Here is a 16,362-nt window from a genome sequence, read left to right as displayed (position 1 = left end):
GTGCTAGCTTCGTGATTGGACGAGTGAGTGTTGAGTTCACTGTTTTAAGCGTAGCAACCCTGGTCAATCCATCTTTGCCAGGGTGAAGTGCGATAATACGAGCGAGAGGCCACCTGGTTGGTGGAAACCTTTCGTCGGTGAGTAATACAAGTGACCCAACTTGAATTTGATGAGTTGGGCGTTGCCACTTGGTGATTGCCAGTTGTCTTTGAAGATAACTTGTAGGCCAATGATTCCAGAACTGTTGAACACGTTGTTGTAAAAATTGCCATCTAGACAATCGAGAACTATTTGTATCGATGAGTGCTGGTTCAGGAATCATGTTGAGTGCTCGTCCAATTAAGAAGTGACCAGGAGTGAGTGCATCCATATCATCTGGATCTTCCGTGAGTGGCTCCAATGGTCTTGAATTCAATATAGCTTCAATTTGCGTAAGAAGAGTCGTAAATTCTTCAAACGTAAATGAAGACTCTCCCACTGATCGAGTAAGATGATGCTTGAGTGATTTGACAGCAGCTTCCCACTTTCCACCCATGTGTGGAGCTGCTGGTGGATTGAAATGCCAGGCAATACTGTTCACAGTGATGTGATCCAGTATTTCTCTTGACTCTTGAGTTCCTTGAGTGAACAGACGGTTGAGATCAGTTTCAGCGCCTTTGAACGTCGTTCCACAATCGCTGTAGAGTGCTGTGCAGATGCCTCGTCGGCTGATAAATCTGCGGAGTGCTGCGATGAACCCACTAGAGCTGTAGTCGCTGACTACCTCTAGATGTACTGCGGACGTAGAAAGGCAGACAAAAACACAAATCCAGCCCTTGTATGTTTTTGCTCCTCTGCGTCTCCAATTTTTGAGTGTTATTGGGCCAGCATAGTCAACTCCAGTGTGAGTGAATGCAGATGATGGAGTAACTCGTGATACTGGTAGCTGACCCATGAGTTGTTGAGCTCTATCAGCACGATGTCGTGCGCATTTTATACATTTGAGTATAATTGAGCGTACTGGTTGTCTACCGCCAATGATCCAGTACTTTTGTCGTATGAATGCAAGAGTAAGTTGAGTACCACCATGCATGGTACGCTGATGAGCATCAGAGATGATGAGTTTTGTGAGTGCCGCATTCCGTGGTAGAATAGCAGGATGCTTGCTTTGGTCTTGATTTGAAGAATTTTCCAACCGTCCACCTACTCGAATGATGCCGTCGGTGTCAATGAATGCAACCAATCGAGCAAATGGATGACCATTAGGCCATGGTGCGTGTTTGGAGTGCATGTTGATCTCGTTTGAAAAGTGAATGCGTTGAGTTTCTTTGATACAGAAGTTGAGTGCAGAAATTACTTCGTCAGAAGTAATTGGAGTCTTGAGTGATGAGTTTGGTGATTTCTTGATCATGTCACGAAGTCTAAAGCAGATTGCAGTAGCTCGTAACATGCGTAGGAGTGGTATTGGCCGTTCCATGATAGGCCAATTTGATTTTAGCGATGAATTCGATGAGAACAGGGCCAGTCCAGGCCGTTCTTCTGCTTGAGCTCCTGTATCATCGATTGATGGACATTTAGGCCAGGACGATGAACTCTTGAGCAACCATGGTGGGCCAGTCCACCATAGTTGATGATCACGGAGTTGAGTAGGTGTCAACCCTCGTGTTGCGCAGTCTGCTGGATTTTGTGTGCCCGGAATGAAATTCCAGTGGCCATCTGGAAGTAGATCTTGAATATGTGACACCCTATTTCGAACAAACTCCTTCCAGCGAGACGGATGAGATTTAATCCACGTGAGTGTAATTGTTGAGTCCGTCCACAAGTATATTGGCGATTGAGTGAGATTGAGAGTGCTCTGGCAGTGTTTTGTGAGTTTTGCCAACATGTGAGCTGCGGTGAGTTCTAACCTTGGTATCGTTAGTCGTTTTAACGGAGCTACCTTGGTTTTGGAGCAGAGCAGCGTAACTTTGACTCCATGAGCAGGTGTGTGGACTTTGATGAACACGGCAGCTGCCATTGCCAATTGAGAGGCGTCCGAGAATCCATGAATTTCGGTGGTTGAGCACGTGGATGAGTGGATCCATCTTGGAATTTTGATTTCAGAGATAAATTTGAGTTCATTTTTGAAGTTTCTCCATTTATGCCGTTGATTGGCTGCCAATGGAGTGTCCCAGCTGAGCTTTTCGAGCCAAAGCTCCTGCATGAATACCTTGGCTCGAATGATGAGTGGTGCGAGAAATCCAAGAGGATCAAAGATTTGAGCAATCTCTGATAAAATGATCCTTTTTGTAAATTTTGGAGTTGAGCATGGTGGTGAGTACGTAAAAAAGAACTGATCTGAGTGTGAGGACCAGTACATGCCCAGAATCTTAGTGCTGGAGTCTGGATCCTCGAATTTATGATTTTTGATCGCTTCCACATGATTGAGTTGTTGTAATTTTGGATGATTGCTTGCCCATTTAGCAAGAGGGAATCCGCCCGCCTTGCAGAGTGCTTCAAGTTGATCAGCAACTTGTTGTAATGAGTCCAAGTCATCGGCACCACCAAAGGTATCGTCAACATATCTTCCGTGGGTGAGTGGAATTATCGCAAGAGGAAATCGATGTCCTTCGTCTTCAACCAATTGAAGTAGAGCACGAACGGCCAAATATGGAGCTGGTCTGGTCCCGTAAGTGACCGTGGTGAGTTTATATGGAGTTATTTGGCCTTGTTGGTTGAACCAGAGTATTTGTTGAAGTGATTGATCGCGTTCGTCGACCAAAATCTGTCTAAACATCTTCGTGATATCTGTTATGAAGATGAGCTTATGAGTGCGAACTCCTATGAGTACGTCGAAGATGTCTAGTTGCAGTTTTGGACCGGTGTGAAGCACATCGTTGAGTGAAAGACCTGAGCTGGTGGTTTTGGAACCGTTGAAAACTACTCGCAGCTTGGTTGTGATGCTGCTTTCCCGTAAGACTCCATGATGAGGGAGATAGTAGTCTGGTTCACTTGTTGTTGATTGAGTTGATTCCACCATGTGGTTGAGTTCTTCGTATTCCTTCAGAAAATCAAGGTAGAGTGCTTTCAAACGATCGTCATGATCTAAACGACGTTTGAGATGAATAAGACAGCGGTATGCTGCTGAGTACGAATTTCCCAGCTGTTGAGGTGACGATTTGATTGGCAGTCGAACTATGTATCGTCCTGAACTGTCTCGTCGATGAGTTTGTTGAAAATGCGCTTCACACGCCTCCTCATCTGGGTTGAGTTCCTTGATTTTGCTGACTGGAATTTCTTCTTGAGTCCAGAAGCGTGATAGCAGGTCTTGAAGTTGTTGAGTTGACTGCTCGACAGCAGCATGATAAGTAATAGATGGTCGATGAGTGCGTTGAGTAACTGGACCAAGTAATATCCATCCGAAGATGGTATCTTGAGCGATTGGCAGGCCTTCAGACCTTTTAATGAGTGCATCTTTAATGATAAGACCATAATGATCGGCACCAATGATGATATCAATTGGTCCTGGTCTCATGAACGCTGGATCTGCCAATTGTAGTTGTTTGTATTGGTCCCAGTTGAGTGTGTTGAGTGCAACAGATGGTAGTTGAGTAGTGAGACCACCTAGTATATGAGCACTGATGATGACTGAGTCGTTTGAATGCTTAGATGAAAGCTTGAGTGCGACTTGACCTTTAGTTCTACCAGCATTGGCAACACCAATACCAATAATCTGGATAGATGAGTGAGTGCGTTTAAGTTTGAGTGAATTGACCAAGGAATCTGAAACAAACGATAATTCAGACCCTGGATCCAGCAATATGCGTACTGGATGAGTACTTAACTTGGTGATCAAGTCCACTAGGCATGTTGCGAGTAAGATTGCTGGGCGATGAGTACTAGTATGATGAATGCCGGACGTGTTGAGTGCAATTGAGTTCAGTTGAGCGTCGCTCGAGTCGTCATGTGGAAGCAAACGTCTTTATTGAGTGCCTTTAGCGGCTGAGCTAGATGGTTTTTGAGTGCTGTTGAGTCCCGGGTGTATCATGGTGTGATGTTTTTGTTCACACACCCTGCATGTGAATTTTGAATTGCACGCATCCGGTAGATGATGGCCAAAACAATTTTCACAAAGTCGCTTTTCCACAACGACTTGAGTGCGTTGAGCCTTTGTGAGTCCCAAGAATTGAGTGCATCTCACAATAAAGTGATCTCCTTTACACAAATCACAGGGATATTGTGCAGGAGGGAATACCTTCTTGGGAGGCTTCTTGAGTGCAGTAGATGAGTTCGTGGCTGGAGATTTAGTTTCCGATGAGTGCGAGTTGGAAACAGCAGCAGCAGAGTATGACGCTGGTTTTCCAGATGAACGTGGTGGTTTGGATGCCTGTTCCACCCGTTCTTGAGCACGAGCACGACTGACTAGAAAGTCATTGAGCACTTTGAGTGATGGGTATTCAGTCGAAGCACCCATTTTGTTCTCCCAGAGCTCCCGGTTGTGTGAGTCCAGTTTAGATATAATCAACTGCGTAAGCAGCGGATTCATATCTGAGTTCAATTGTACCCCGAGTGCGTTGAGTGCGTTGATTACCTCTGAAACGGTGTTCAGAAGGTAATTGAGCTGCTCAGATGAGCGTGAAGTGAGTGCATGCATGTTAAGGAGCTTGTCCAGTTGAGCACCGATGAGTAGGCGAGGGTTGTCATATCTCTCCTTGAGCTGATTCCACGCAGGTACAAATTGGTCGTCGCACATTTGTACACTGGCGAGGCTGAGTGCGGCTTGTCCTTGCAGACAGCTCTTCAGGTACTGAAGACGTTGAACTGGAGCAAGTTCTTGAGCATTTATCACCATTGAGGTGAATGAGTCCCTGAATTCCGGCCAGTTCTCGTAACGCCCATCGAACTTGGGAATTGCGAGTGCTGGCAAATGAGTTGGAGCCCGGGTTGAGTGTATTACAGTTGGAGCAACAGCTGGAACTGGTATTGAGTTGATGAGTGCGATGAGTTTGCCCTTGGCGTTGATATACGACCGATACACCAAATCGTATACTCCGTCCTTGACATATGAGCTCTCCAAGAACTCCTTGGTGCAGGTGAGTGCTAGTGAGTCGTGAGTGAGGTTGAATTGGTGCCATTCACCCTCGAGTAACTCAAGTCGAGACTTGAGTTGAGCTAGTCCGTCGGCAACGGTGAGCATAGCAGCCAGAGTTTCCCAGTCTGAGAAGACTCTAAGCCGTGAGTGCTGGCTGATAACTTTCAGCTCGAGTGCTGGGGAAATCGTCGATTTCTTTGGAGTGCGTTTGACTTTCTGCTTAGACTGGTCTCCTTCGCCATGGATCCCAGTCTCGGTGGCGCTTGAGTCGCTGAGGCCTTGATTTTCGACCACGTTGATTACAGGAAAGAGGTGTTGGTCCGTGGGGGTACCTTCAGGGACCTCTGAGTGCTCCTGGTCCTTTGGAAGACCCTTCTTCTTCTCTTCATCCCCCATAGTGAGCTCCTTGACCTGTGAATGGGGTTATATGAGTACAGCTGCCCAATGATGATGCTACCGACACAACCAACCAACCATCCGGCTCGAAGGACCATAAAATGTTGTAATAATAATTAAATAAAGACATGCCAGGACTGGTTGGTGGTTGGGATGTTTGAAAAATACGCATATTTAAAAATATAACAATATTTTTATTTGTCACAGCACAAAATATCACTGGGTTGCAAATTAAATAGTTTATTTAATTTATAAATACTGTTAATTGTCTGAGCTCATGAATACGTGAATAAATGAATGCAAATTATTGAGTTGAGCTCGAGTAAATAATGAATTAAAAATAATCAAGTTGAGTTTAATTGAACACTGAGTTGAATGCAAAAATGTCATGATAATAAGTAACATGATGTCAGAGGTTACTGAGCGAAGTGAACACATTAATTACTATTTTTAATAGCACTGAATACATAAATATTTTTGTTATTGAGCTTTAATAGTGATGATCACTTAATTGAATTGAATTTAATGAGCTCATGATAAATTACACTGAATTTAATTTATCTGTTGAACACGTGGTAGCATGATAGCAGAGGCTACTGAGCGAAACATAACTTTTATATTAATTAAGAAATTGAGCATAATGATAATTAAATAAATAGTAAAACTGAGTCTTTTAAATTAATTGAGCACTGATAGCAAGTAAATGTTTAATAAAAAAATGCACCTGTTGCTTTCTCCGTCGAAAATAACCTCGTCAGGAACAGGTTGTAGAACACTGGATTTTCTTGATGTTATTTATTTAATTATTTTATGAGCTCTGGAGCTCGCGATTATAAAAATAATTATATTTTTATATAGAGTAATGAACCCTTAATGTAATTAATTGATTACTTTTAATTATTTACTCAAGATGAGCGCAATTTGAATAGATTATACAAAACACGTGGTGACACTTGAAATTGTATAAACGAATAGGTAATGGCGTCGGTCTTCTTGCCACGAGGCAGGATAAATTCGATGCGCATGCGTCGAAATGCGCAAGTCAAGTTTTTAATTGATAGACACTAGGCCCCAGTAGGTGCTGCCTCTATTTGCCGGAAGTTCAACTACATTCAAATTTGAATGTAGTTGTGATTACGCAACACCACCCTTCTTACATACTTTAATTTTAAAACAAGAGCCTCGAAATTTGGAAGACATTTTCAAGGCCCTTGTACGCGTATGCTTAACAACCGACTCCTCCCCACCACCATATGAAGAACACAAAAATCATCTTATTGAAACGTCGTTAGATCAGCAGTCGAGGGGACGAAAAGATTCGGATTGTGTTGAGGAAATTCCGTCGTTAGATCAACAGCCGGGGGGACGAGCCGATTCAGAGAGTGTCGAGAGAACGATTTTTGGTAACTCTACGATCCGAGAGGACCCTGAAGCGAAGGAAAAAGTCCTTTTGAGCACATTAGAATATCATTGTCCGATTTCACTTTCTGATGTTGGCTTCGAGTCAAATCAAAATTGGGGAAATCAAAATTCCCACGTAAAGATCAATGCATCGTTGCCGGTAGTCGGTACTAAATCGGAGAAACCCGTTATTTTAAAAGCTTATGTTCATTACAAAAATTCTTCACACACTAACAAAAATCCGGATTCCAACATGAATAATATTCTGAAATGTGAAAATCTTTCAAAACTCACAATAAAAAGATCGATTACAAGCCCTTTGATTAAAATGGAACAAAGCTCTTTTCAAAATTTAACAGTAAATTCGAGCCGAGTAAAGAATCGTTCGAAAATAAATCATACGACTATTAAACGCTTCCCAATCATTAACGATCCTATAAAAGTTGGAGAACGACAGAATTCATTCATTGAGTTAAGCAAGAAAAGAAGTATGCAAAACTGCAGGAAATTGAAATTCTTCCTCTCGACTCTATTTCGGGCACCCCTTGGAACATTCAAAATTCGAATGCGTGGCCCTCCAGATCTATCTTCCCTGTTGAAAATCACTCCTTCGAGAATTTTTCTTTCTGATGACCCAAGGATTGCACTATTAAAATAGTGGCATCATCAGAATATCGAAAAGTTTTAAAGAAAAAGGTGAATTTTATTTTGAATCCCTTTCATTGATTATAAGCTTTATCTTCTTCTCACTCTCTTTCTCTATTCGCCGTTGAGACATTTATAAATCAAAGAAGAGTAATTTTTGAGACGAAGTCAGTATCTAAATTTTACTTGTTATGAGCAACTTTACATCAATTCATACATGAACCGATGGTTAAAGTCTCGAATTATTGTTACTATTATACTTTCACGTTATTTAAAAATTTTTTTTTACAAACTTAAAAGAGAAGGGGGAGATAGTAATAGTCACATCGATAAAATAGATTAAATTGACATGTTCCCCATAAATTTTCGAAAAGTAGATTACAAATTTTGATGACTCTCCAAAAATTAAATCTTAATGCGCTCAATTTCATACCCGAATGTTTTTATATTATTCGGAAGAGAAGAAAGAGAGAAGGGGGGGATGAAGCTCTATTAGAAGTCTGCTCAAATCTGACCGTATTAGATCCATAAATGACATTTCCCGTAATAATCTAACTCCAAGTTTTAGTTACAGATATTAGTATCACCGGTTAAATTGGACTTTAAAATTTATGCAGCTGAAATGGCACCGCCTGGTCATAACTCAACATATTTTTTGAGTTCCAAAATTAAAATTTACTCGGGAATTCCATATTGATCAAGGACATCATGGATTTTAATTTCTGTCTTCGAGTTTTGCTGACGTTAGAGTTCAACGACAGTCATGATACAGTCAAGAGAACAATATGACTTACAATCTGTTTCTTATAACCAACAAGAAAGCTGAGGAGGAAGTTTCTATCGTATAGGTGATATTGGATAACACAAACAGGAAAGATTGCAACGTAAAATAATCACGGCCACTAACACAGGTATCATAATAGTACTCACGTCATGCATGGGGTAATGATCCACACATGCAAAAAGTATCATCTTTTTCGTACAAGAGTGTAGCCGTAGAGACTTTATAACACCAGCAAGATCTGCAAGAAAAACATCAATAAGAAAAAGTTCTTGGAGAAGATAATATTGGATTCGAGCTTACCTCAACGATCGTTGAACCGCCGATAGAATTTCATGATGACGTTCAATATTCAAAGAAGAGCAGTGCGTCGCTCTCGACCAGCTACAAAATGAGCGTTGGGACTCAGACGAACGCACCGCTCAGACAGGCTTCTCCCATGCTATTAGCACGAACAACTGCAAAACGAAGCCCAGAGTATTCAAGCCGAAAAAGGTAACATTTTCGACCAGCAGTCCACTATAAAGAACAGACGTCATCCACACGAACAACCTTGCCGGTATCTCTCCAGAAGAAAAGTATTCGCTTGCCTTCCTCCGAAACACCAGGATAACAACATCAACTCGAAATTAAAAATATGAAAAAAAAAATAAATAAATAATAATAATCATAATAATAGGCTCAATCAAAAACTTTTTGGGACTCTTACCATTCAAAATTATAGAAATGTTTGAAAAAAAAAGGAAATAACAAGCATTAAAATTTTTAACAATTTAATGTTAAAATTCTTAAGTAATTAAATTACTATAAATAATTTAAACAGTTGAAAACTGTACGAAATAAAATATTATACAAATTTGGATATAATTTTAGGATTTAGTTAAAAATTCAAGATTTAACCCGGGAAAAAATGATTTTGCCTAATTATATATAATTATATATGATTATATATGGAATATATATAATTATATATGGTATTATATATACTTATATATGGTTATATATAGGCCTATATATAAGTATATATAGCCTTATATATAATTAGACCTAATTATACCGGGAAAAAAATGATTTTGCCTAATTATATATAGAATATATATGGTTATATATAGACCTATATATAAGTATATATAGTCTTATATATAATTAGACCTAATTATACCGGGAAAAAAATGATTTTGCCTAATTATATATGATTATATATAGAATATATATGGTTATATATAGACCTATATATAAGTATATATAGCCTTATATATAATTAGACCTAATTATACCGGAAAAAAAATGATTTTGCCTAATTATATATGATTATATATAGAATATATATGGTTATATATAGACCTATATATAAGTATATATAGCCTTATATATAATTAGATCTAATTATATCCCGGGACAAAATGATTTTGCCTAATTATATATGATTGTATATGGAATATATATAATAGTATATACCCATATATAGTTGTACATGGGTCTATATATGATTAGATCTGATTAGACCTGACCTATATAGACCCATATATAGTAATTTTTATTATATTTTAGATCTTTAAATCTATATATAATCAAATATAAATTAATTATTTATATATATATATATATATATATATATATATATATATATATATATATATATATATATATATAAGTTAATATTTTATTTATAGAATATATTTAATATTTAGTTTTTCTTATTTAATATATTAGATGCTCTATGGTCTTTATTGATATTTCATAATCAGTACTCGTTAAATGCATTATAGTTTTAGGTGTATATTTACAGAAATAATGATTACAATTTTACTATAAATTATAATTTTAAAATATTTACGAAGCGTTACATTATATTTTTCAGTCTGTTAAAAAAGTAATAAACTTATGTATAATTAAACGTATAATTAAAAAAAAAACTTCCCTCTGAATACTTCAATATTAATCGTACATGAACATACGTAATTGTATATAAATTACACATAATCATATATATGATGAAACCCGCCTAATTTTCGGATCTAATTATATATAAAATATGATATATATGTATTATACATAATCATATCTAATTATATATGAGTATATATAACTTATATATGATTATATATAATTAGACCTGGCCAATTTTCAGATCTAATTATATATAACGTATTATATATAATCATATATAACCTATATATAATTATATATAAATTATATATAATTAGACCTGGCCAATTTTTAGATCTAATTATATATAAGGTCTTATATATAATTATATATAATTAGGCAAAATCATTTTTTCCCGGGAATTGATTAAATTATTTGAAAATAAGTAAAATAGTTAAAACTATTTAAATAGAATTTTTTTTCTCTTATACAAAATATTTGTAACAAAATTTAAAACTTAAATTAAATATTTAATTAATTGGACTATAAAAAAATCATTTAAATTTCTGATTAACCAGATTATCATAAATGATTAAAACAGCTAAACAGTTCAAAACATGAATTATACAAATTTTCAAACTAAATTCAAGATTTAATTAAAAATTTAAATATGTAATCAATTAAATTATTGAAAAAAATAAGAAGAACAGTTGAAACTATTTTAATCTAAAAAAAAAAAAAAAAAAAAAATAGGTTTATAAAACAAATTATTACCTTGAGGAATTTAACTAAAACAAATTCAGAAGATCAAAATTTAAATTTTTAATTAAGTATAATTATTGAAAATAATAAAAACAGTTAAAAACTGTTCGAAATATAAAATAATAAAAGTTTGAAAGAAATTTTAAGATTCAATTGAAGATTGAAATATTTAATTAGTTAAATTATTAGGAAACAAGTAAAATAGTTAAAACTATTTAAATAGAATTTTTTTTTATATATAAAAATGTTTGATGGAAACATATTTTTTTTTTCTAACTAAAAAAATTTAACTAAAATTTTTAAGTAAATGATAATTTTAATTTATTATTTAGTATGTAACCGATTAAATTGGTACAAAAAAATGAAAACAGTAGAAATGTTCAAGATATAAATTAATACGAAAAACACAACAAAATTAGAAATTTCAACTAAAGATTGAAAATATTTTCCTTTATTGAGTTGAACTCAATATATTTTAAATCAAAATTTGAGTTTTGAGAAATAGTTCAAAAGTAAAGTCTTACCTCCAAAAAAAATTACCTTCAGTGAATCCTCTGGCCGCACAGTTGCGAAGTCAGATCATTTTGGGTTACCTAGAGTCCGGGTATTGGCTGTAGAAGTTACAAAACTGGACCACGTTGCATTTTTCATTTTTTTTTTCTTTGTATAAAATACATTGTGTGATGAATTCGTTTTTATTTCTTTTTGTTTTTTCGAATACACAACACTGAGAATAAACAAATCACTGTACACTATTTGATGATACACTTACACTATATATTCCAAAAAAGCAGAAAAGACACAAAAGAAAAAAAGAAACATCTAAATTTCGGTGAATATTGCAACTTGAAATTCATTTTTCTGTTAAAAGGATTTAAATGGCAATGCAAATCTACTCTCACAAAGATTTCAATACGAATGACATTCATATCGTAAGAGGAGTAATTAGATCCTCAAGAATGTATGATAAAGACGTGAAGCTACAATGCATCCACGATCTAAAACGTTTTCGTACATTAGAGAGAATGAGAGGCTAAATAAAATTTATTCTAAAGAAATATAAATAATTATGAGACCAAATGTAGTGTAAGATCCCGAATATGAACAACATTAACACACACAACAAAAAGGCAAAACAAACAAAAAGCAATAAACGCTTCCGGTTCACGTTATTTTGAGGTGATATAAATATTAGTAGTATTCCAAAATTCTTAAATGCAACGTAGGTTTTCGCACAGAGGAGTCAAGGTTAAGGGTAAATTTCAGAACCTAATACAACTTATAATTTCAGGAACGTAAATAATTAAATTTTTTTTGTTTTGATCGGAAACTCGAAATTTCAAAAATTTTTGAAAAAGCCAAAAATAAATGAAAAAAAAAAAAAAAAACTGCAAAAACCAAGTTAGAACTTAATAATTTCGTCTTCAGCTAATTAAAAGTTCTGAAAAAGTTGAAAAAAAAAAACCAAAACTTTTTTTTTTTTTTCTTTCTTTCCTTTTATCTATCTCGAAAAACTCAAAGTTTTGAAAATTTTCGTAAAAACCGAAAATTGTTCAAATAAATTAAAAATTTAAAAAAAAAAAAAAAAAAAAAATTTAAAGAAAATAGAAACCATAACATTGTTTGAAAATACAGGGATTTCCGAATATCTAAGGTACATTATTTTAAAAATAAATATTGGGTTAATACAAATATTAATAACACCACAGTTATACCTTATATACTTATAAAAAACTATAAAACTATGTTTTTTTTTATTATTAAGATTATAGTACATACAATTAACAATATTGTCGACCAAAGCAAACATAAATTTATAGAATAGTCTTAGCTTTAATTGTAACAGGACGCAGTACTCAGCAGTAGCTATATCTATTTTTCACTTAAGTCAAAATTGACGCTGAACTTTCCAGCGGGCGAATCCAAGAGACCCCAGTGTACAAAGAAAGGTCACTAAAGTACCCTTTCTTTGGGGGGGATGCTGTTATATCCGGCTTGCCGTATATTTAAAGGGGCCTCTTTGCCGCGCTCGCTGCAAAGTGCAGCGTTAACAATTTTAGGGATAGCAACTTCGGCCAACACCTCGTTGCACGTCGTCAACGATTCCTCCAATCACGGAATTACACTTGACTGTATTCTAAATTCACCCAATTATATATTCTAAATGATTCCCTCCAGAACCGCGAACCGAGGTGATAAAAACAACGAACACCAAGGTGCGGCAGCCTATGACGCTTGAGAAGTTAATGTATCTTCCTTGCTGGCCCGCGTGAGTTCTAAACCGTGTTACGTTTAGGCAACCTTCTTTTCCTATTTTCTATTTCTTTTAAACCGATTAGTTCATATTCATTAAATAAATCTAAACAGTCAAGTTACTACAAAATCCCACGGGAAGATCGTCTCGATATTGCACTCGAGGAGGCGTGGCAAGTTGCTTGTTACCGTTAAAATTTCAATTCAAAATTGTCTTTTCAAAATTATATTTTCTTTTCCCAAAAATCACCACACGCACCGTGGGTGATTTTATAATAATTGTTAAGTGATCAACAGCGATTCTCGTCCGGGTGAATTGCTGGAGTCGGGGATTCATACCGAACTCATATGAGTTAAAGACTCAACAAATTCAAAGTGTAAAACCTGTAAGTTTAAGTTCTAATAGTTAAGTGCAATCTTTAGAGATTTAAGTGACATAAAAGAACCTTAGTGTTAAGAACAATTTAACATCTTGTGAACTGAGTACGGCGAGCCCATAGGGAAATATTTCAATAAACATCTATCATTGGGAAACCTGCATATTAGATTATTTCTAATATTAAGAACCGCATCCCTTTTTCCTGAGCCAATTCATCTTTCGATCAGGGACCAACAGAAGCTGTACCCAGGAGTTTGCAGTCCAAAGACCAACTTGCAAGTAAGCAGCGAACAACGAAAGGTAGGTGAAAATTACCAATTTCTCTAACATATAAAATCCAAATTCTGCATCGAATACACAGAGAGGCCCCTGCGGGGTTTATCGTTCGAGTTCTCACAATAAAAATAAAACCTAGAGCTAATCCTCTAGGAAAATCACCCTGTTTGCCCGGTGCCTCCCACTTGAGGCCCACGCGACCATTTCCAATAATTAATTATTATTAATTAATTAAATTCGGACATAACACATAGAATTGAACAAAAAATTGGAAAAAAAAAATTTCAATGTACTTGGTGTGCGTTACTAAATTTATTCAAGCAAAATTTTTAGAATTGATTTCGCATATAAATTATTTTCCATTAAAATTGAATGATATTCTTTTTTTCCAGTTTATAGGCACACCAAGTACATTGAAATTTTTTTTTTTTCAATTTTTTGTTCAATTCTATGAAAATGTTTTCCATGATTTCGAATTATATTAGGTACTTGGTATTTTTTCGATTTGATTCATTTTTTTGTAAAAAGAATCTTGTCTTAATTGTAAAAAATTTTAAACGTGTACTTGGCGCGATTTTGTACAGAGAATCTGTTTTTGGTAGGATTTGTCTTTTTGTTGTCGTGTTGATTAAGAATGATTTTAATCTACACTATTAGAAATCGAGTTATAATTTAAGACACGTGAGCCTATATTGTTTATAGTATTATTTCGTAGAAACAATAAAAGTTTGGAAAATCCAAAAGTGCACGACTCATAATGCTTATTTGATCGTAAACATTTAAATATTCCGTAAGGGTAATGTCGCAGGCAAAATAAAATAAATAAAATTCGAAGTATAAATGTTATTTATTTATATAAAAATAATGAAAAAAAAAATAGGTCATAAATTTTAAACGTAAAAAATTCCGAAATTTTTCGCCGTACGATCTGTGAATAATTTTACGTTTTTTTTTTTCTATTTTTACTTTTTTTTTTTACTTGTTTATTTATTATTTTTATTTATTTATTTATTTATTCGTCTAATCTCAATTTTTTATATTTTTATTTTCGAAATACCCGCGCCAAATGAATTAGTTAGAAGTATGGCGCAGGCACACTGGGTGATAGTACAAGAAAACAAATATCACGCATGCGCACTTGTTAAGAGGAATGTCCACACATATTTAGGCTAAAATTAAAGAAAATCCGATTTAATTTTTTCATTAATTATAATTGCATAACACAAAGTTAGATAGCCATTTTCGAAAGCAAATCCTTCTAGGGCAAAACGGGTCATTTAAAAAAAAATGGAGTTAAATTATGGATTCTTTTTCGAGATATTGTGTTTTCAAGCTACAAAATTTTTTTACTGCTTGACGGGAAAATTTTTTAGTTCATTTTAATGATTTTCTCGTTTCTATTGCACTGAATTTGTTTTTGAAAAGTGCAGAAATAATCTTTATTACATTGTCTGTAAATTGGTACATTATTTGAGATGTTTCTGTTCACTAATAAGACGATAATAACAGAAATAGTTGTAGAAAGGAGGCAAAAAAAAATTTTCGATCGTAAAGCACTCCATAATGCTTCGCATTATGAGTCGTGCAAAATTGTTTGTTAACAGCCCGTGTAAAAAAAATTGTTAAGAAAAGGTCAAAAAAGTGTTGACTATTCTAAACTTCAAAACGTGACACAACTACGAACTTTTTTTGAACGCTTTTTAAACTTTTAAAAATTCAAGAGAAATATCAATAAATATCCTCACATTATTAAGATATGCTGAAACGAAAAACGTTCAGAAATAGTTCAAAATTAGTTTTTTCTGAACGTATTTTGCACTGAAAAATGTTAATTTGTAGTATCATGTCAAATGTTTTTTTCTGTGTATTTTCAGGAGTTTGAAAATTGTCTAAAATAAGTTCGTCATTGTGTCAAGTTTTGAAGTTTAGAATAGTCAACACTTTTTTGACCTTTTTTCAACAATTTTTTTTTACACGGGAGCTGTAGTAATTTTGTACTGCTAAATATCATAATCTGATTAATCAATTTTTATAAAACAAGGAGCTGCAGTTGTTTAATGACAGTTCCCTTTAAAGTTAACGTCAAATATATACGTCAACGTCGGAATTTTTCCCTTATAGCACAGTTTGCTTGAACAAAAGCTTACTGTAGAAAAGTTTCGTTGAATTTTTCGTCAAATTTCCGTCACTTTCGGACTTTTCCGTTTTTGACGACAATTTATACACAATTTGCTATACAATTTGAGGTAAATTTACTACCCGAATTAGAATGTAAATTCACTTCAAAAGGTTACTAGAAAAAATTTTTCGTCAATTTTCAGGCAAATTTTTGCATCAATTTATTGTTGATTTGACTTAAAAAATTGTAAAGTAATTTTTTACCGTAAAATTGTAGACAATTTTATGTATAAATTTGCTTACCTCTAAATTGAGGAAAAATTAACCGCAAATTTTTCTTTCCAACTTTTGCTGTCAAATTGTCGGCAAATTCGGACAGAAAATTTCAGGCAATTTCAATGTCAAATTACAGTCAATTTCAAGCTAAAGTTG

The 16,362-nt window shown here is 34.8% G+C and overlaps 2 protein-coding genes across 2 annotated transcripts; both read right to left on the bottom strand.

The window, feature by feature from the left end:
• Nucleotides 1–371: 371 nt before the first annotated feature.
• Nucleotides 372–3,827, bottom strand: LOC130671956 (uncharacterized). The gene is made up of 3 exons (XM_057476108.1): nt 3,788–3,827; nt 479–3,741; nt 372–404 (listed from the first exon to the last, which is right to left on the bottom strand). The coding sequence occupies exons 1-3, from the start codon at nt 3,825–3,827 to the stop codon at nt 372–374; spliced, it is 3,336 nt and encodes a 1,111-aa protein (XP_057332091.1).
• A 113-nt stretch (nt 3,828–3,940) lies between these two features.
• Nucleotides 3,941–5,446, bottom strand: LOC130671955 (uncharacterized). The gene has a single exon (XM_057476107.1). The coding sequence runs from the start codon at nt 5,444–5,446 to the stop codon at nt 3,941–3,943; it is 1,506 nt and encodes a 501-aa protein (XP_057332090.1).
• Between the last annotated feature and the right edge of the window lie 10,916 nt (nt 5,447–16,362).

Source organism: Microplitis mediator, chromosome 7 (genome assembly GCF_029852145.1).
Source record: "Microplitis mediator isolate UGA2020A chromosome 7, iyMicMedi2.1, whole genome shotgun sequence".
Lineage (NCBI taxonomy): Eukaryota > Metazoa > Arthropoda > Insecta > Hymenoptera > Braconidae > Microplitis > Microplitis mediator.
This window is presented reverse-complemented; position numbering and strand designations above follow the sequence as displayed.